We start from the raw sequence: 22,805 nt of genomic DNA on the forward strand, positions 1-22,805 counted from the left end.
AAGTCTGCAAAATAAGTTTGGTATTTAGATTGATAATTACACAAATTCTCTGTAATAATGTTTGCCATGACCTGTGCAGGGTTTTTTTTTTGTGTTTAGTGATGTCTTTGACAGGAGTGTTTCCATAGCATCTAGACTACCCTCTTTAAATCAACCTCTTGTTTTTAAGCTTGTTTTTTTTTTAATTACAAAAAAAGTTTAGAAATATGCGTAGTGACAAAGCTACAATTGCTGTCAGTTAATTTCAAATATAATGTAGCCTAAAAGCAAAAGACAATAATATTTCCGTTTTTTTTACAGTTTATGAAGATATACAAATAACAAAACTTTAGAAATATCTAATTGTAGCTGAATATATTGTGAATATATTTTGAGGCTGATTGTCAAACCCTACTGGTAATAATCATATTAAATGTTTTGGCTCTCTAATCTGTGCTCTCTAAAAATTGTGCTACTATGGTTACAAATTATTTTAAATAAGTATAGTTCATAATTTTAACTAATTTAATTAATTTAACCAATTAATGTGACATAAAATTTGGTCCTCAAGAGAAGTAATATTCTTGATGTCATTGCTTGTTGCATGCGAAAAGTAAAATAAAACAACACAATTTTACAAATCTAGGGTTTCTCAGTTTAATTACTCCATACTGTATTTATATTGTTAATATTGCTCTTGAATGCCATCCATAGTTTTTTTTTTGTGTGTGTGTCTATCTGTGTGTGTGATTACAGCTGATTAGAGCTGAAAAGACAGTTGCAAACTTAACTGAGACATAAATGAGACACTTCTCTGCATTGGTCAACTCAGATGCATTAAATAGCATGTAACTGACTCATTAGTCTTAAGTCTCTTGTACATATGATTGCAGATGTACATAATTTCACTATTAGCTTTTCACTTCATGCACTTTCCTCTTTTTAGTGTTTTTTTTTCTGTCGGGATGCTTAAGCCTTTCTGCTATTTCTTTTGGCAGGATTTTGATTGAGTCCTTTCACTGTCTAGTGTCTTCTCACCTCTCACTACCATGCAGACACTTGCCCTTTAGAAGATAGAAACCCATTTTGAGGAGATGAAATGTTATTCAGTATGTCTGCCAATTTGATGTCACCAAAATGGGTTTCCATTAAATTTTATCATCCGCTACCCCTGCTGAAAATATCCCTATGATAGTGAGAGTATAAGGCAGAAGCTTGTGGTAAGGAAGGATGACTTTTGAGAGATGGAGATTATATGTGCAGTCCTTGGAAGGATTTTTGAGATCCTTGGAATCGAATTGCTCCTTTTGCACGATTTGCACAAAGCGATTCTCTCTCACTGATGCAGAGATCAGATGGTTATTGAGAGCTAAAGGGCCTGAATACAAGGAACTCAGCATCCAAGGATTTCCTTAGACTTCTGCTTGGTGGTTCATGTCTGGCTAGCAGGCGACAGGGTGATATTTCCAGTCAGACAGCCTTTCGAAAAGATTACAAAAGACACAGCAGACAATGTCTGACATTACTGTGTCGTGCTCAATCAAATGAATAATCATATAGTCATATTAGCACAGACGTGGTAGTGTAAATGAGGTTAAATTAGTATAAATGAGCACACTACGTCCTCAAAAAGCTGCTAAGATTCCTCTTTTCAAGCTGCTAAACACATTTTTAACACATTTTTACTTATAACATCTGTATTTTGTCTAATAGAGTCTATTTTATTCTATTTTATTTTTCTATTTTATTCATTATATTCTTTTTATTATATTCTGTTTTTATTATGCATCACAGTTGCACTGTGGGACGAGGCATTAAGGAAAAACATTTCACTACATTAATACATCTCATGTATCTAATGTATGTGACAAATAAAGAACCTTGAACCTTGAACCTTAAATGATGGAAAACTCTGAACTCTGAGAATAACTTTTATATGTTGTTATACCACAGCTCTGTTTAATCCTCAAATCTGAAGATGTTGATTAATTTTCTATAACAGCACAGCTGTGCTAATAGTTCTAGCTGTAATTAACATGATTTGAATGAGGTTTATATTAATGCACTTGTTCTAATAAATTAATGTTTCTATAGTAACAACTCATTCACAGGGACTTGCATGGCAGACATACCACATAACCTAAGGCTAAAAATAAACATTTAAAAAAAAAAACAAAAAAAACATTATTTAACAAAGAAACATTTAACATTAGAATCATTGATATGGTGAAGTTTTCTGTAACAAGATTTACTTAACATTTATAGAAGGAGTCTCCGTTGTCAGTGATTAGTAATGGTACCAGTCATTAAGTTTTCCGCCATGGGAAAGTCTTTACAATTCCTCTCTAATATGACATGCAAACTGCACTTTTTTCCTTATTAACTTCAAGAGAGAGATAAAAAAGGAAGGGCTGGTAAGGGAACAACTATTTATAGCTGCTATACCATAAGTGATAACAGGAACTAACTTGTTTTGCAGATGTTTCACAAAATTAATTGTAAATATTAATGGTTAAAAAGCACAAAGTGTCATTCATTAATAAACTGAAAATTGCAAGAGGAATAAAACACTTCAGGATGTGCTGTTATAGGAAAATAATCCACTTTGGGGTGGTAATAGTATCTTTGCTTTGCATCGGGCCATATCACACCATCCCGTCTTTGATTATTTCGTTGTCACGATACATGCTCCAAAATGTGGTATTCCTTGCTTTGAAGAAGAATTAATTTGTCACATATACATTACAGCACAGAAAAAGTTTTCTTCACATATCCCAGCTTGTTAGGAAGTTGGGGTCAGATAGAGCTCCTCTGGAGCAGAGAGGGCCTTGCTCAAGGGCCCAACATTGGTAGCATGTGTGAGCTGGGGCATGAACCCTTAATCTTCTGATCAGTAACCCAGAACCTTAACTATTGAGCCTCCACTGCCCAGAAGCCCCCACTGCCCTGTAACTAATGCAGTCGTAAAACAAAATTAAATTTAGCACCCTAAAGGTTTGGTTGAACCGATCTATACAGAACCCTTGATTAACTCTTATATTTGTAGATGAGAAACAGTTTTGTAGTTATTCTTATAAGGATGTGTCAAAAGGATTTGATTAAACCTGATTGAAATCATCAATCTGAGCTCGTCATTGAGCTGCAGGCAGATGGTCGGATGAGAACTTCATGTCTCATAATGGAAGAACTGTATTACATCCAAGGGTGTTTCTCTACTTGTCAGCAAAGGCTCACAAAATTGGAACACCACCTTTGTTCCATAATGGGACATGATTACATCACCTCTGTAATATGTCCTAAGCAGATTATATACACAAATCATTGAAATTCTCACATTTGCTGAGTTTCTCGGCCTGAGTTTCTTCTGAAAGGTGAACGGTATACACAAATGTGCACTTGGTTTTGGCTAATTCACCAGTCAGGGTTTCAGCAAATTTTATTAGACTCCATGTTTTGTGACAGAACATTAGCGCTTGAGTGAATCAATACTATCAGCAGCAGATTGCTATTGGCATCAGATGCTGGAAAAGTATTGGACTTTCATACATGCTGTTAGTGCTGACTCTGCACGTGAAGCTACAGGACACAAATTGTATTGAATGTTACCATGATTGAAGATTTTTCATAACATAGCAACAGAAGCTTGCAGAGGGCAGAGATTGTTACTGTTAGGTGTGGGATCAATATCAGGTATCGCCTTTCACTCAGGACACCTGCACCCTATAATTGGTCCTGTGTGTGCTTCGCCAGTGTTATTTGTCACCTCCACATTAGCTGTGATGGAGCTGTATTGATTTCTTTGCAACCTGCCTGGCCCTCAGGCATCAATGTCCAAGGAGACAGTCACCATGGTAATGGTAATGGGTGGTTTATAATAGAGATTTCGAATGACTGATCCATCTCTCAATTATGGACTGGAGGGATTCTGATGACAAGAAGACATTTATGATCATTTTGTCTGAGGGGAAGAAAGCAGTCTGAAGAGTAAGCTGTGACCTCATTTATCCCCACCAAACAACAGACTTCACTTTGTCTTGAAGAAGTCTGCCTCACTGTCTTCACTGCTTACAACCATGTCACCAGCATTATTTTACTCCGTGTACCCCAAATTTTTCTTGTTGCCTCATTTTTCATGTGTCTTTCAGCACCTGCAGTGCTTCAGTCAGCTGTGACTGAATAAAAACAGACCAGATTTTCAGCTTGTCAGAACTGCTCGGCCAGAAATGTTACTTAATGGGCAAAAGCAGGCAAAGTTACCAAGTGAACTGTATAATGTATATATCAGGGGTATTCAATTAAAAATTATAACATATCTTGCCTCAAAGGTCCAGATAAGCAACTAACATGACTGAATGGTGACAACATTAACTTTTAATGCTTAACTATTAATGACTAGTTCAAGGCTATAAATAAGACCAAGTGGTTATGTTTAATTCACACCTGGTGTTTCACATTACCAGTTTTGACTAATGCCACACACTCTGAATGGATGAGAGTTTTTTTTTAACTTGAAGTGAGGAGAATAAAGGCATTTGTCTCTGTTCTATGGTCTTTAAAAATTCTGTCCTCATTTTCGTCTTTTTTTTTTTTAACAAACCATGTTGTCAGCTCACTAATCAGACCAGAGAGGGAAAATGAAATATAAATCTAAGAAAGTCTGTGAAAACTCATCCCTTTCTCACTGAGCTGTCTTCAGGTAGATAATTTACGTAAATGCAAAGTGATTGCAACAGAAGATCTGCTACAGAAGCCATGCTGATTCATGCTCAGCAACTGCACTTTACTAAGGCCAATTATTTTGCTTACGTTGAAGGATCTGCTGCAGTATTTGTCTAGTACTCGGTCCAGTCCACAAAAATATTTTGGTTTATCTGAAACTGGACTGCTGTCTGTAAGTTGATGACTCCTGGTTATATTATATAGAGGTATAAATCTTCCTCTTTCAGAGTTCAGGTCTGATCCCATAAGATTCATTTCAGTTAAACTCAACATGCACTGATGTGACCTAGTCAGTAAGGAACGCTTTCAAATATATGTTCACTGTATGTATTTTATCTGAGAATTGGTACTGCATTAATTATCTGCATTATTAATTCTCTCCCAAAATCTTAATTTTTTTGTACAGCACAGAGATACACATTTAACTAAAATGCTGCCATACGAATCCAGTATTTGTGGTGCTGCCAGTGTTCTCTCGCTCGATTGCACACATGCATGAACCAGTGAGTGTGCGTAAATTGTCAATAGCAGTATCGTTCTTTAAACAGTTTTCCTTTTGATTCAAACTGGATGTAGGCTTGTAACTCAATACGGCCATATTGGAGACTGTTGGAGACATTCCCGCACTTCTCTTTCTTCCAAGGCAATGTTTCTGCTGTGTGATTTTTATTATTATAGTGAGAAACATTGCAAAACTTTCTGTTTCAAAACAATTTGCTTTTCGTCTTTTTTGCTCCTTTACTCTTGAGTTTTAGAAAATAGTCTAAAATTTAGAAAATATGACAGACAGACATACTGATATTCTGCTGTAGATTTCACTTATCATTTAAGCCATCTGAAGCAAATTTGCGTGATCTGTCCACAGAATATTGTTCCAGCATGACTTGGGAGCATCCAGATGGTCTCTGGCAAACTTGAAATATCACAGCAATGGGTTTTTTGTGGTTTTCTTTGTGATAACCCTCCAGAAACACCACTCTTGTTCAGGGTTTTTTTATGGTAAACTCATGAAAGCAGATGATATCAAGTGAAAGCGATGCCTGCAGAGCCTCAGCTGTCATCCCCAAGGTTTGGGGATTCCCTGTTGTTCTTGCACTGTTTTTTTTTTTTTTTTTTTTTTTTTAGGAACTTTTGTATGAAGGCCACACCTAGGGAGAGTTGCATCAGTGCTGAAGTTCTTACTTATCTATCTGGTGGTCTTTACAAGATTTAAGGTCAAAAACCTTAAATGTCTTTTCATTTAAGGTCAAATCCTTTTCTTCTCAGGTTTTCTGAACGCACTTTTGAGTAAGGCATATTTTACATGAACAGAAACAGCAAGAAACCAAAATTGTGCAAGCAGGTCAAACCCACATCTGCAATGACTGGAGCACTTAACACTAATTTGAGAGGTAATTATCTTAAAGGTTCACATACTTTTTTAGCTAAATGCAGATCCATTTGAAACGGTTCAGAGCTTTTATTCTTCATACAAGTTTGTGCATAATGTAAAAACACAAAAGCCTGCATAAAATTATTGTAGTACCTTGCAAAATAAAGTCACCTTTTTACTCGTACTCCCTGATCAGGTTGGTATAATGTGCTAACAAGCTGCTTATGCTGGTTAAGCAAAAAGGAAATCGATGATTATTGATTAAGCTGTTTGACATACATTGATAATGAAGACATACTTACAGCGCTGTTGAGTTCTGGTCACCATTATTGGTTCATTTGTATCTAGGTAAGGATTTAGGGTCATGCATTCCTGTTCATCTGGTCAGTGATGAGTGTTTATCTGATATTCAGAAGATTGACATTGGATATGTTCCATTCTGAAGGCAGTTGCGAAGGTATCTAGCCAGACATCTCATTCAGGACACCCTTCAGAGTTATTCTGCGTCATCACTTTTAACATGATGCGCATATGACAACTGTTTACTTACTATTGCTTCACTAATTTACCTCAGAATGTATCCTTAGCACCTCTTCCTCAGCCCGTGCGGTGTGTGTAGCCTCTGCTTCCTGTCTTAAAAGCTATAACATAGTAAACTATTTGCTTAGGAAAACATGACTCTATAACAGTCCATTATTACTTTAACACAGCTACTATTTGCTGAATAACAGCTAGTGGGCAACTTAGGCTAAAATATTAGCTAGTCACATAAGTTAGCTACATAAGCTGTTAGGCTGCATTATCTTAGCAAGTTCATTTTAATTACAGAATGACTTTTAGTAATTAAATTTTAGCTCTCTTCAAACTAAGCAATTCATGTTTGGTGAAACTTTCATGGAGTGAACAGAATTATTGGATTGTGTATGCTGAGAAGGATATATGAGATGCTGCTTTCAAATGTGACCAAGATAAACATGTGAATACTGCCTGGAAATATTGTCAGCCTAGAAAGCTGAGTGTTAAATAAAGAAAGCATTGTTTATCACTGATCAAGTGCATTTTCTTGGTAATCCAACCTTTGCTATTATAGATGAAGACCACACACATTCCAGTTTGGTGTGAAAATTTGGCTTGTTGAGGTGTACATTTCACAATCCACTTTACAAAACACAATCCTGCTGTTTCTCTCCGAGTTGAGGTTTAACAGCACATCACCTGATGACCCTCTTTTCCTCTGTGTTACTTTAGTGCTTTGACATGTCAGGATGCCAGGTGAAGTGATAGCAGGAGACAGATAACTGGCTGAACATCTTAGCCTCTGTCTGCATCTTGCGTCCGGCCGACTCCTCTGAGACTAGATCAAAAGTGGTTCTTAGGGTTTTAAGTCTCTTCGCAGCATCATACACTTTTAGCACAATAGGTCTTTCTGGCTTCTTCTGAATGAGGAGACAAATTACCTCTGACATCCACTTGTGTGCACATTCAGCCTTCTGTTTTGTTCTCTTTGTAAAAAAAAAAAAAAGTACTATGTCACCCTGCCTTTTTTTTATGACCAACTTTAATCCTGTCATCATTAAGAACAGTGACGGTGGAGTACTTTGTCTTCATGCAACCTTATTTTTAATGTTAAAAGTCATTTTCCAGTTTGACTGGTTTGCATGGGGTTATTGAAAGTCACTTCTGGGCTGAATAATTGGTCTGCATGGTGGCATTAATCACTGGGACATTAATCACTGGGACTGCTGCTCCCACATCCTTCTTGAGGTTTTTTTTTCTGAATTTCCAGAGTTGCCAACTTTTATTTTGTTTTAGTTTAATCTGTGCTTAAAGCACTTTCTTCAACCCTTGTGATTCTCCCAGGACAGTTCTTGATCTTAATTGCCTTCACCTGAAATTCTCCCTGGGTCAAAATTTCCATATTTCTTCTGTTCTAGGGTTAATTCAGGAACATCAATATCAATATATATTGATATCTGCCTTCTTCACCATACACAAGTTCATAGACACATATGATTGTCTAGTGTCACTCTGACTGACAGGGGAGAAAGTAACACCATCCTTCCCACCCAGAGAGCTTGGCTAATTTTGCTTTTTTTTGGACTCCCAACGATGGATGTCTGTGACATCATCAGAATTCGAACTTAACAATTAAGGGAATGATTTTTTCCTCACTCAAGAGCCACAGTTATCCTCCTTTTACATTAATTTTCTGAATGTTTGGCTTGCTCAGCATAGACATCACACAAACAGTATCTTTATGCAAACCAAATGATGCACAAGTTCAGATAATTATGCTGCATTACATTGTGCATGGAAGCGTGTACTATGCAAATCTAATAAGCTCTATATTTAGTTCAGCTCCATATATACTTGCTCCTCTGTAGGCGACATATGTAAAGGCACAAAAAGTTTTGGAGTTTCTTCTTAGTAAGCCTATACTTTTGGATCAATGATTGCCGTTAATTGGTATTTTTAATCTGTTTGCCAAAGACTCATTCAAATGACAACTGTGTACACTTCCTAGCTGGTGACATTTTAGCTGCCAAATAGAGCAGAACTGAAACTTATCACGGTAACTTATTAAAAGTATGTGGGCTTGTTTAAGCTTGCTATCAGCTGAAGTTGTTAAATTCATTACCCCTCATAGATAGATCGTTATATAAGATGGTAAAGATTCACACATGAAAAAATATAATTTCAAAGTACTTCTATATTCAGATAAGAATTTTACCTCAGTTACTTTCATGGATTAAAGCTAACTTCCTGTAACTAATACCTCATGCATGACATATCCATCCATCCAGTCATCCATCCATTTGTTTATTTATTTATTTATTTGCCTGTTTTTTCTTAGTTTATATACTTATAGACAGATTACTTTTTTAAATAAAAACTCGAGATAGCACAAAAAAAAATCCAGTTGTATCACATTTCTATATACTGTATTTTATACTTTTTTTGGAAGATTTTCATTACATTCGTGACCATGTTTTCATGGAGGTTAGCAATACTGCATGACAGGAAGTGAAGTTTATACTTGTATCTCCGTAGTGTAACTGTTGGCTCTTCAAAACGCATGGCATGACTATTAAATCACTTTTTAGAGCTGATAATATTACATCTGTTTTAAAATTTAAACTTTCCAAAGCCGTACAGATAATGTGTTTTGCAAATATAATATGTTTTCCTAAAAGCGAATAATTTTAATGTTCAATCTTTTTTTATGTGCTTTTGCTGGGAAACCATACTCCATCATATCCAGTAAATATGTTAAAGTCATCTGTGTGAGAGTTTTGGTCCTGAATATGATGCATTCTCAAATCTAAAGGTACCAAACTGTACTTTTCTTTGTTGCTGGAGTAGTACCATTAAGAGTACATGTTTTGTAACTTTAGTCTGAATCTTTTACCTGGGAAGGTTCATGTGGTGCACCTTTAATTAACTTTTAGAGTAAAGGTCCTTAAGATACAGTCATGTACCTCGAATAATTTTAAAGGTGTAAAGATACACACTAAAGGTACTAAAGATGTCCCATCGGTAATACCACCTCTGTGTGGTAGGTTTAGTTCTGAGAGTACACTTCTCAAATTAAAAAAAAAATCTAAAAATTCAGCGAATATAAATTCTGTACCTGTAAAAATGTGTCACTGTTAATACATCAGTACATCAATTACCTGGAAACAAGCGGGCCACATAGAGGCAGAAGGGGCCAGAGCCCTTCATAACTGAAAAACTGTTAAAATTAACACCAAAAATTGCCTGGCTGAACTATAATACATGATTGTTTGTTTGAGTCTGATTTACACCACGCAGAGTTCAGCTGAACTCTGCATGAGCTCTAATAAAAATTAAGCCTCAGTACAGCATGGCCGTTCTCCCTCTGACTCATAACCTTAAAAACAAGAGTGGCCGAGCGTGAGAGTCAGTAGATTTCGCCTCTCTCAGCATTAGTCATAATTTTTTATTTGTTCATTGTTTTGTCGCCTTTTCTGTCTGGATATTACTAACTAGACACAGTTATGGGGAAACACATGTTGCTGAGGAGAGGATATGGTTGATTTATGTTCAGACAACCACACAGACATTCTGGATTTAATGACGAAAGAGGGAGACAGATAGAGCCTTCACTTTATTCCTCCAGAAGGCCTGTGTGGAGCCACTCAGCTACAGGACAGCTCATATGGTCATGTTTTTAAGGCTACAAATCAAACGCATTATGACCATGCTGCAATATTGAGGCAGGCCTCTGTAGACGATCAAGGTCTTTAATGGATTGTTAATAAGAATCATAGAAGTCTGAGATCATACAGCAAAACCCCAATTCTCCATTCATACCTGTAGACAATATATTACCCCACTAAACCTCTGGATTCCTTGTAGAATTGGCTGACCTGCTGTGAAGGAGTCCTGTTACTTCATTACTTTATCCTGGTTAACAACATAATTGATCTACTCTGGGGTGCTGGATCTTGCTGTCCTATAAACCATCACTTGACAATTCTGACATTAGATTTTCCTGTAAAGTTGTTCACTTTAAAAGTCACATTATGATCTCTGTGTCAATTTGCTGCTCGATTGAAAAAACAGCATGATGATATTTTCAAGACCACAGCTACTGACAAACGTCGAGTTGGATTTCAAAGTCGCATGAATTCTTGATGACTGTTCAGATTGATGTTGCATTGCCGTCAGTGTGAATAGTATCTACATCAAAAACTAAAAAAAAAACACAATTGAAAATAGTTTATTCCGTTAATTTTTGGTGTTCATTCTTTCACGGAAAAACAATCTATGGTTGTTGAACCACTTTTACTAGCAGTGAATGTATCTTAAAATACACAGAGGCCCTGATTTATTAAAGGTTTGTGCATGTAAAAACATGTGCATGTTTGATTGCACACTCAAAAACAAAAGTACAAGCTGATTTACTAACAGATTCCCTGTGGATCTTTCAAATGAGCAAAACAGTACATCCTATCAGCTTTGCATGTTCACCGTAGTGAATATACAGTTTGACACATTTCCACCTAAAACTGAAAAATAGAGTAGAGTTAATGCAAAGAGATTAATATAGCATTCACAGCATGATAATAATTAAATTATTGAACACCTGTTTCTGAATTTAAAACAGCATTTAAAAAAAACATTAGGTTTCATGAAATTAGGTCTCAATATCTCAGTATCTCAGTTTTTTGAACTTTTTCAATATTCGCTGCACCAGTGTCTACCAAGGGTTCTTTTCGGACGTCTGGTGGATTTAAGAGGCCATTCTGTATTTGGATTTGTTGCCGAGCCACACCAGCAAAATGCACCACAGCTGAACAGAGCCACTGTTTTTTCCTTTAATTTGGCACCCATCTGTATATTTGTCATTTTTACGCTTCCAGAAATCTCTTTAAGATCCAAACTTGAAATCACCAGAAACCTCATTTGCTTGGTGCTTCTTCCCTCCACTTTGCATGTGATGTCAATTATTCTGTGTAAATCATCCACTACTGGGCGTGCAATTGATCAATTTTTGCATGCACATGAATGCTCTTTATTTGTCATCTTAGTAAATCAAGCCAGAATAATACTTAGCTGCTGGTAGCTGGTATGCCATTAAACCAGATACTCTCCTGACAAAGAAACCAAGCATTAACTGTTTTCTTGTTATTGAAATTCATCATGTCATGTATTTCTGGTTGATTATATCCAGGAGACAGTCAGTCAATTAAGATTGATCAGATACATGTGTATCAATTAAGCCAATTATTTTATTCATTTCAATATTGCTTATAATTACTAAGACAAATGAAATGTTTTGGGGTATATGTTTACTCTGTGCGTGTGTATCTGTTGCAGGGGGCTTTTTGCCACTCACTACACAGAAACACACTACCTGGATGGAGGGAAGCCCGTCACTACCTCACCCAGCTCCAGAGTAAGATCTCTGTCACACCATCCTGTGCCTCTATGCTCTGAAATCTTACCCACACTTTTTTTTTAACTGCATCCGAGAAACATTTAGCAAGCATCTGTCATGGTTTTGTCATGACTCTAAGATGAAAGCCACTGGGAAAGTTAATTACTTGCTGTAAAAGAGTTTATAACTCCCTCAGCTAACATAAACACATATTCCCTCACTTCTCACTGCCTCGCTCTCTGTGCAGCGTCTCTTGTGAGCTTTCTTTCCACATCAGCCAGACTCAGAACAGTGTCTGGGATTAAAGCAGTTGTTTTGTCAGTTAATACTGTTGATTGCTATTATGTTGACCTTTTGCTTCACTTAATTAATCTAATCACAAGAACAAATGGCTTCTTTTGTTCTTGGTTATGTAGTTGATCCTCTTAGTTACAAGTCAAACCTTGACTTAAAATGTTGTGCTAACGTTTTTCAGACAGACAGAGGGACTGTGTGTGTGTGTGTGTGTGTCTGCAAGGTCTGTTCAGGGTCAGTGAAACATAGGCCATGCTGTTTCACAAGACAGAAGGGAGATTTGAGGAGCTGCATGTTTGTTTCGCTGGGCTATCTCCTGCTCCTTGGAGACAGGGTGTGCTAACTGTGCACTTTTTTGGTGCCTTTATTTTAAGGTGAAGCAATGATTGCAGGTCACGTCGTCGAAACTCTGACAGCTCCCTGATCAACACAGTGCGCCGCAGGCCAATGTTACAAAGAATTCTCATTTAAAAATGACTTGTGATTGCAGGATAAAGAAAAGCATCACATGAATCACAGCCAGGGTCTGTCCTGATTAGAAACAAAATGATCACCTTCCTGTGCTAACAAAACAAGACAGATTAGCGTGATTATTAGAGTAGAGTAGCTGGTCCAAACTGGTTTCTGCTGGTTTCAAAATTACCTTGTACCTATGCCCATTTGGACAAATTGTGGGGGCAATTATTGGGCATATGATGTACAAAGAATATTTGGGTAAATGACATCACTTGCAAACTAAGGAGAGAAAACCATTAAAGATTTTACATTTTATGGGTGTAGCAGCAGGTTTTATTTCAGATGTCCTGGGGTCTCATTTAACAAAGCATGGGTAGAACAAGTTCTAAATTTGTACTTAAGAACCACTAGTATTCATAAAAAAATTGGCATTCATCACATGTGCATACTCACAGCTGTACGCAATGGATGTTGATAAATCCCACACACTTTAAATCGCTCTGCTCATGCACGAACACACTCATCTGAATAAAAAAATATGCTCTCAACTCACCATATATGGTAAACAACTTTGCTTTAAAAAGCCTAGTAGCTTGCTTGTGGTACCGCTTGTTGCGAATAATGTGGAGCATGTCAAAAGTTCTGAGAAGATGAATGTGACAGACAATGAGGTAGTGATACAAAGCAGAGTAAAATCAAACTGGTTTATTTGGTGCTTTGTCTTAAAAATAACTACGAAATAATTCTTTTAGCTTTTTTGGCTACACGTGTGCATGCTATTGTCCCAGTTATATTTAGAAAACCTGTGATGGCATGAAAATGTCTCATTAGTGTTGTCTTTTGTGCTGCTATACATAGAATTGGTAATCTATTGTAGCATGAATAATATGAATTCAGATGAATTGTCGTGTCATTAATTGGCTCATAGTTGGTTGGGAAATGCCAGCCCTGTCTCCAGTTTCTCACTGAAATGTACCCATGGCTAAAAACCCTAGAATAAATATCAACTGGACGAAATGAAATCGACTGGTGAGTTTCCTCCTTGCACAAAGCTGAGTGCAACAAATCTTCAAGCAAGGCATCATCCCAATCAATCTTTAAATGTGCCTTTTATACACTTTCGCTTTAGATTTCATCAGTGTTATCAGACTGCACCTTGCTGTGAGTACTGAAAACAGTAATTACGCTGTCAATTATGCCGATATGATTGACAGTAAGTGGGATGAAAACTCTTCATAATCAGTTTACTCACAATTACACTTACCACGAGGTTTCTGCATATGCATGGTCAAAAGTGGGTGTAAATATACATATAAGAAAAACTTCATAAAACAAATTCTATGCATAGTAATGTGCATGTGCATGGTTTACACACAAATTTATGCATATGCATGGTTGATAACTGAAAACTCCAGAAAACCACAAAGCGAACATAAAAAACACAAAAACTGTCACTTTTCAGTTGAGCTAAGTTGCTAGTTTATTGCTAACATCTACCACATGGAAGACTTTCATAGGTTTACAATTACTGGCTGTAGCACATCTGTTGCAATAGACAATTTGTCATCTCCATCACTGTGAAGTTACTGCCACAGGACCACTGCTGTCCAGATGTTATTTGTTTGGTGGACCATTCTCTTTCATTCATTCATTCATTTTACACATCATTCATTCATTTCACATTTCCTGGTGAAGGTCAAATTGGGAACAGGCTGACAAGTTCAGTCCAGACTTATCTATGCCCAGCACAGATTCCAGCTCCTCCAGGGGGTTCCCCAGATGTTATCAAGCCAACTATGAGATGTAATCTCTTCACCAGGTCCTGGGTCTGCCCTGGGTTCTCTGTCCAGTGGGATGTGCGTGATACAGCAGGAACTCTTTGCGTTATGACCATTCTCTATTCTCAAATTAGGGACTACCATGGTGGAGTGACAAATTGTGAAGTTAAGCTAGTAAATACATACTTATATATAGTATAATTATAGAAGTGTAGGTAGTTTATACAGGATACATTGGTAACAATCTCTAAATAAGTGAACAGTGATGATGTTTGTCGTGGCTTTGTGCTTCAGAACACTGAATTTGAAATGATTTGCAGTCAATAAATGCCTCCATTCTGTAATCTAGAACATTACAGGCCTGTAATGCAGCTTTTCTTCAGTATCTCTGTATCTGTTGATTACTACGCATCTAATATTTGTGTGTTAACAGTATCTTTAACAGTATCATTAACCTTGACATGTCTTTAGTCTCCACGTTAACCTGCATCCACATTCAGAATCAAGCAGAGTTTTCTTGCCTCTCTGGTCATTCTGTTTAAAACATGGACATTAAACATGCTAAAATGTAATCAATTCATTGTGACTAAACATTGTTTAATCACTAAGCAACAGGTTGGCTTATCTTGTCCATTAAACAGGAATGAACTGCTCTGGAGGATCTCAGAAATGCTTGGGAGGAGACCATGGATCCATTATTGTGCATTTACAAAGAGATTTGCTTATTGGGGTGTGTTTTTTGTGTCAAAGAGCATTCATCCATCTGACACTGTTTTATTTTGTTTCAACCCAGAAAGCCTCACAACCTATTAGACATAAATAAATTGGAATGCAACACACCAGATGACGTATCATATGAACGCTGAGCAGAGTTTTGATCCTGAATGCACTGAGTGACTCAGTGAATTTGGTGTATTAACCATGACCTCAATTGGAGTTTTTTTCTCAGTGCTCCTTTTTTGCCCCTTATTTCTCTGATAATAGAGTAGAACCTTTCCCATGCAGTCTTCAGTAATGACTCAACATTGCCATTGGAGATTAATATATTGTATTTGAAGACCATTTCCTCTGCTTATGAAGCATTGGGAAAAGACTATTAGCATTCAAATGAACCAGTCATTTGAACTGTTCAGGTGAAGGTGTAAGTTTTTTGCTAGTTTACAGTTTACTGTACAGCCTAACTAGTCATAGGTGGTGAAATAAATAAACCTGCATTTGTTACTGCAAATACTTGCAACTTAGCCTTGGACCTCTGTGACAGCATATGCAATATTTACCTACATGGCAGCCATATGCTCCATCCGAACCATTTAAAATAGCCTGCAGATGCTGAATTAATACCACCTGGAGGAGTGTTTCTTTTTTTTTTTTTTACCCGGATGGCATCATATGACATCCATACGTTCATGACATCAGGAGCGCTTACTTAATCCGACCCTCTGCTTGATCCTGTCTGCTGCCGCGTGTTTCAGATTTACTGCAACAGCCCTCAAATGTCTTTTTACCTCTGGGCTAACAGGAAATAAGGCTCCGGTGGACATGACGACTCGGAGCTGTCCTCCGTGTCAGCTCATGCAGACCAGAATGACAAGCTGACAAATTAGAGGTCGAGCATGGAGACATGCCGGGGCGTGAGAGTGGGACTGAGCCTCAGCATAGAAATAATGATCTCTGAAACCTCGTCTGGATGATAGAACAAGACTGAAATGAACACACTGCATTTGCTGGCTCTTTAAAAGCATCATATTTCCTTTTGAAAGCCTGCAAGCAGATTGAGGTACAGACAGAGGGAGTGTGAGCGTCTGCATTGTGTTTTACTGTGTAGTTGGGTAAATGGGCCAGAGCTCAGTGCCAGAATAGAAACCCCAGGCTTTCATTCCAAACCACACAAGTCCTCCCTTCTGAATGAAACAAACCAGGTTTGTGATGAAAGATGTTATTTTGTTATACCTATGTATCTCTTTCTCTCTGACTTATTTAATTTTTCTTCCCTGCTACTTTCGTGCTATGTACTTTGATTGATAGTTGTCATGAGTACAGTCAACTCCAGAATTACTGGCACCCTTCAGGAAAATGATATGCATTGCACAGGGTGATATTTTGAGATTTGCTTTAAGATTTTCCCTATGGTGAAGATTACTTGTTAAATGTATGGTTATCAAAATTTCACTCAGCTAAAGACAGCAGTCAATACCTTCCTTCTATCCATTTTTAACCCAGAGAAACCTTATAATAGTAGTAGAAGTTTTAAATGTGCTCGTTTTTAAAGGTAAAGGTTAATTATTTTAACTGACATTAGATGCATTACATCTTTTCAAGACTTGAAAATTTGTAACAGTTCAAATAACTTGAATGAATTTATATGAAAAAGGCTTAGACTAATAGGGAGTCTTTGTGCAAAGATGAATGGGTTAGTTATGGGTTAGTTAAATCCATATAAACTGGTGCAAATGATGTTTAAATATATTTGATAAAGTTAAAATGCGTACAGTATAAACATGATGAGGTGAACTGTCAGTCTTCACGAATCTGAGTCATGACCTGTCAATCATTCAAACCAGGGGCCATGGAGCCATGAGGTTGCGACCTGCTGTGCCACTGTGTCACTCCCGCCAATTATTAATACCCCAGGCAATAACAAACATTCTAGCAACTGACAGCAGCTGAAAAAATTGTTTGGACAGTTTGTTCAGGATGCCAATAATTTTGTCAAATATCTTTTTGAGAAACAATACAAAACAGGTTTTAATGATTAATTGATAGGCGCAAATCTGCTTATATTTATTGTATACATTCATTTTACTTAAAGGGTAATAATGATTGAGGTTGACTGTGTATTAACTCCCTCAGGATAAATGCTATTGGGTGTGTAACAGTTTTGGAAGCAAAGTGAAGTAAAACTAAATGAAAATAAAATTGGCTGACTGCTAAACCCCCAGACACACACTGAAGAAAACATCAGGAGTGTGTCTCATCAGCAAATCACTCCCTCCCACACCTTCATCTCACCTACTAAGTATGCACACACACATTTCAAAGTCAGCCATCCTTCATCTAATTGTATTTATATAATCTGGAATTTTTAGGTGAACTGTTACTACCATGGAGAGGTGAAGGGCTATCCACACTCCAATGTCATCCTCAGTACCTGCACAGGACTCAGGTGAGTCACCATAGCGACCTGAATCAATGATGTTCATGGCATTGAAGTTATAAGTAGAACCCTGCAAACACACACACAACAGCAGCATAGCCTGATATGATGCTGCGATGCTGGTGAAAGATGATAGGAATAAATGTATCTGCCAAAAAAACATGTAACCCAGGAGCAGCTGTCTGAAAAATAAAATGAATTACATGGAATGAATCCAGGAGTCATATCATCAGGAAAGATCCTCATATAACGAAGATAAGTTAGATTTGGAAAAACAAATATTCCAGTGATGCACATATTCACACACATATTCACACTGTAGCATGTTACTTCAGAATTATTACTGTCATAATTCTGCTTGATAGCATCAGGAACATTATCCTGCAAACGGGATCCGACCTCTCTCCCTCAAAACCTGTCTCAAGCCACACAATCTGTCTTCAGACCGTGCAGCAGACACACAAACACACACACACACACACACACACATTAACAGTGTTCTCCTGACAAGATCTGTGTTTCTTGGCACTTGGGCCAAAACAAATTAGTGTTGATTTTGGTTGGCAGTGTTGGTGTGAGTGAGTGTGGTTTACATAAGTGTTTATGTGGTCTAGCGTGCACTATGGGTTTATTAAGAAAGCGTAGAGTCTGGCCCTTCCTCTAAAGTGGCGCACGTCACTTTAAATCAACGTGCAAAAAAAAAAAGTGTGAGAAAAGCTTGTTGAAGCGAATCCCATAACCACTAAACATCAGGATTGGAACTGAAAGTACAGTTGTTTCAATAAAATATCCCCAAAATTGATGCTGTGTTCACCAGTATTGGCTTGGATGTTGAAATAGCCCAGTTTCCAGACCATTTTTAAGCTGTGGGAAAGCGGAAAGAGCACTTCCCTGAAGAGCAGCATGCGCTATTTACACTTTAACCACTCCATTAAATGACTTTTCACTTCTCTCAATACAGGTTCCATCATTCACTACAGTGTCAATCTTTCTTTATTTATTTGTCTTTCTTTCTTTCTTTCTTTCTCTTTTCACAGAGGGCTGATCACCCTTAATGATAAAGTGTTGGTGCTGGAGCCAGCACAGAAGCCCAACAGCACTCTGCATCATATCTTTAGAGGAGAGCACCTCAAGGGACTGAAGCAAGGGACATGTGGACATGGACACAATGTCTCCTACACTGCAGGACTCTCAGACACTACAGGGAGCTTCTTCAGCTCACATGGCAACAGGGTGAGCTAACCAGGACCAGGGCAAATGTACCATGGCCTTATATGCTTGAACATAGGACAACAGCATGAAATGATGATGACTCTTTATAACAAATATTTGTATGACAATTAAATATGAAACTGATACCAGAATATCTGCAGACTGAATTGCTGCATTTTGGCAGTGTCAGTTATCATCTTTCATGATTTAAACAATGGACAAATTCCTTCCAAAAACCTTGCAGCCAGAACACTGATCAAGAGTTACAGCTTTTGTGTGTGTGTGTGTGTGTGTGTGTGTATGTGTAAAACTGTGTATCTCCATTTCTTTTTTAATATCAGGTATTTTATGGCATCACTTTCACCAGTTTCACAGTTAGCAATATTATCATCAACAGTTTCTTGCAATAGAAGCACAAGGTCAGCATATTGCATGTGTCTAAACAATGCTTATAGCAACTTATGTACATTATAGTCTGAGGCCTTGAACAAATTAAACCCGTGTCTGATCAGCTTTAAGACGAAACAAGCAATAGCAGAACAGGTATAAGGGGTTGGAATGGCAAGAAGTCTGTTACTTGATCAAGGATGAAATCAGGCAGTTTTCTGTCTGCATACATGATAATCACTTATCCAGTTTGCTCTTGACATAAGATATTACACTAATATGGTTTGACACATGATGAAGAAGTTCCTCATAAACATGCCTAATGTGACTTTTTTGTTTTGATCGCTACCTAGCAGATGTCACGGCTTTTCTGTGTCAGTTTCTGACTTGCACCAGTATTTTTTTTATTTTTTTTTAAATGTACAGTATGTGTGCTAAGAGCAGCAATCACAGTCGCTCTCAGTATGAAGGGTACCACTGATGTACACATGCTTTTTATCCGTTAAAGAGATCAGACACTGAAAACAAAAGGAAAATGTTCACTATTCAAAATCAGCCAGCCAGCCAACTGTTGTTTTTCCAGTCAGTTACAGTTCTCATCAATTACTCAGTTAAATAACTCTGTTATAGATACTTTTATACTTCTATACAAACTCTTTCTAGTACTGGTTCACTAATTTCAAATCCAGTAAGTTTGTATTCTTAAGCTCGTGAATGGCTTTTTGTATGGGGTTATTTTAGACCAAAAAAAAGAACCTGGCATGAAATAATTATGAATTTGAAAAAGCAAGTTGAAGGAAGAGGTATGAATCTTAACAAAGTCCCTAACCTTAATCTTAACCTTTGCAGATTTTCTTTTGTATGAGACAGAGCAGATGCCATTATCTAGTGCAACTTTTCCATCATGCTTATACAATATCCTCATGCTAGATCAAGAATACTTTCCAGATAAATCCCTGTTATAGATAGAAGTTAGTACACAACAAAATAAAATTTGTTGTAGTCGTTGTTGTTTTTTAATTTAGCAGCACTTACAAAAGAAATCGCAGTATGAGGTAATGGTGGCCTAACCAAGACATAAAAAAAACAGTCCAAAACTGCTTCACAAAGCCAGTTCAATTTAGAAAGGTGTGATGGTGAGCTCTGTGGTTTTAAGGGAAAAGTGCTCTTGAGAAAAGCCTTTTAAAACTGGAGTGCAGTTTTTGCGTTATGTTAAATCTGTCCTTCAGAGATGAACCAAATTATTTATTTATTTATTTTACCTTTTTCATTTCTCTTCTCAATCTCTTTCTCCTTAAGCATTTTACTTTCAGTCTTTCTTGATTCATTTACCTTGCACTCCTCTCACTTCTATTTGCAGTACAAGAGACAAGCCCAGAGCAGCACTAAATATGTTGAACTGATCATTGTAGCAGACAACCGAGAGGTATGTAACTAAAAACACACTTTCAACCATTTTTCTTTAACCATAAAGAGTAAAGTATATGAAGATGACCTCTTTTGTCAAGCAAGAAACAAACTTCTCTGTATAGTAGGTTATAACAAACATTGACCTTGTCTCTTCTTTCTTCTCTGCTGAAAACATGGGAATGCAGAAATGGTGTCACTGCAAGGTCATGACCCTCTAACCCTAAGGTCTGTGTTGTGCCCCCTGATCTCGTGTTAAGGTGCTAAGTTGAGGAGGAGGCTGTTGAAATGCAGCTGTTGATTATTTTGGTAAAAGAATGGAGTTCATTCATGTGGTTCGGTCGGGTGAAGGATTGTTTAAGTAGCACTTTAGTGTCATTAGTCTGGACTATGACAGGAAAAGAAGACCTCCAGCTGCAGCTACTTGACCCTTGCCTAATTTGTCTGTTTAAAATTGGACTTCATGTCCTCTAAATGCAGTACTTGAAAATGATTTTTCACAAATCAGTTCCAGCTGAAACCATCAGGTGGTACTTTCTCTTGCCATTTTCAAAATACCAAGTGTGACCTATCAATGCATTTTGCCAGATTTTTAGAGAGTTCATACAGCTGCTAAAAGTTGAAAGTCTTAAACATACTTGTTTGAAATGTGCTTTGAAATTATAAATAAATGTCTAGAGAGTGATTTATTTGTTACCATCAAAACAGCCTTTAGAAAATAACCCTTTTTAACAGCCTTTAGAAAATATCAGCATTTGGTACTTACTTTTAGTTCAATCTTTTTTGTGTGTATTGTGTGTCCATTGCGTTTACATTACCAGATACGTTCTCTCAATAGAGCTGACTGTAACATTAACAGTTAAGTTTCATCTGATCTTAAAACTCAACGTTAAGCACATTAGCAGGTGGTAGATGCCTTTTGTGGATATCAAATGTTTCCTGTTTGCTAACATTGTGCCATTATCCCTTACGGCCAGTTCAAATTGGCTAGAGATTGGAAGTCACAGGCTAAGGTTAAAGCGAGTGCCAGACACACAGAAATCATTACTAAAAGTTAAGCCAGAAATAATTAACAACATTCTCACACTCACAGAGTCTCTTACGTGACATAGGTATGTGTATCATAGGAGTTATTAAATGCATTTTCACTATAGCTGAAAAATAAAAACAGGCTACCCAAAGACAAACACAAAGAACATGCCAACAGATCACATAGCAACCCAACTAATCCTATAACAAAACTGCACTAACACAAAACACAAATGACATTAAACATTAAAATAATGAGAATACTACAGAGGCTCATGAGTAGGTTCAGTAGATTAGTGCTTGCTTATGGATACACATCAATGCTACAGTATATTTGGAAAGAAAAAGTGTTAAATAAATTGTGTTTGGAGAAAAGAATTTAATCGCAGTTAACTATAAAATTTATATTAACTTGATTATCTCTTCTATCTACTTGTCTTAAATGTGTTGTATAATTAAAGGTAATGATTAATCAGGGAATAAAAACCTACAAATGTCATTCCAAACTTGTTTAAAACCGGTGCATGGACTCCTGAATGGTGCAGCGTAACAAGACTAGATTGTGCTCAGGAGATCTCATGCTGGAATCCAATGTGGCAGCGTCATGTATGCCAGAGGAGGCACCTGTACATTCCCAAATTGATATGTTCTGTGTTTTATGTAGTTAAATATATAAAAATTTAGGTTTATGAAATTTAACTGGATTTCTTCCTTGGAGAATATGTTCAGGTCATTGTGTAGTTTAATATACAGTTATATACAGTTGTTGAAAATTATATGCTTAGTATTCTTCAGAGTAAACTCAAAACATTTATTAGTTTTACCTACAAATATAAAGCAACTGTAGAAATGGTGCATAGATAATAATAAGGTAGTAAACCTTTATGTACTTACTGCACTTAGCAAATTTAAAATAAATATTTTGAAGGTTTTTGGAAAAACACTTAAATTTTATTGTAAAATCTGAAAGAACCCAGTATTTAGGTGCATTATTGCAAATCAGTGAGCTCATCGATATCAAAGTGCCTGTAATTCAATCGAAAGTCTAGCAGTGAGAATCCTCCTTGATCATACCTTGTTTAACCAGATCAGAAAATCAGTAACCCAAAGGGA

At 37.0% G+C, this 22,805-nt stretch overlaps 1 protein-coding gene across 1 annotated transcript in view; it reads left to right on the top strand.

The window, feature by feature from the left end:
• Nucleotides 1-22,805, top strand: part of LOC113527774 (disintegrin and metalloproteinase domain-containing protein 12) — a 100,180-nt gene that overhangs the window by 39,935 nt on the left and 37,440 nt on the right. Inside the window, exons 4-7 of the mRNA XM_026915906.3 lie at nucleotides 11,915-11,993; nucleotides 17,590-17,666; nucleotides 18,695-18,890; nucleotides 20,617-20,682. Coding sequence (XP_026771707.1) covers nucleotides 11,915-11,993; nucleotides 17,590-17,666; nucleotides 18,695-18,890; nucleotides 20,617-20,682 — 418 coding nt within the window. The remainder of the gene's footprint in view (nucleotides 1-11,914; nucleotides 11,994-17,589; nucleotides 17,667-18,694; nucleotides 18,891-20,616; nucleotides 20,683-22,805) is intronic.

This window comes from Pangasianodon hypophthalmus, chromosome 12, assembly GCF_027358585.1.
Source record: "Pangasianodon hypophthalmus isolate fPanHyp1 chromosome 12, fPanHyp1.pri, whole genome shotgun sequence".
NCBI classification, from domain to species: Eukaryota; Metazoa; Chordata; class Actinopteri; order Siluriformes; family Pangasiidae; genus Pangasianodon; species Pangasianodon hypophthalmus.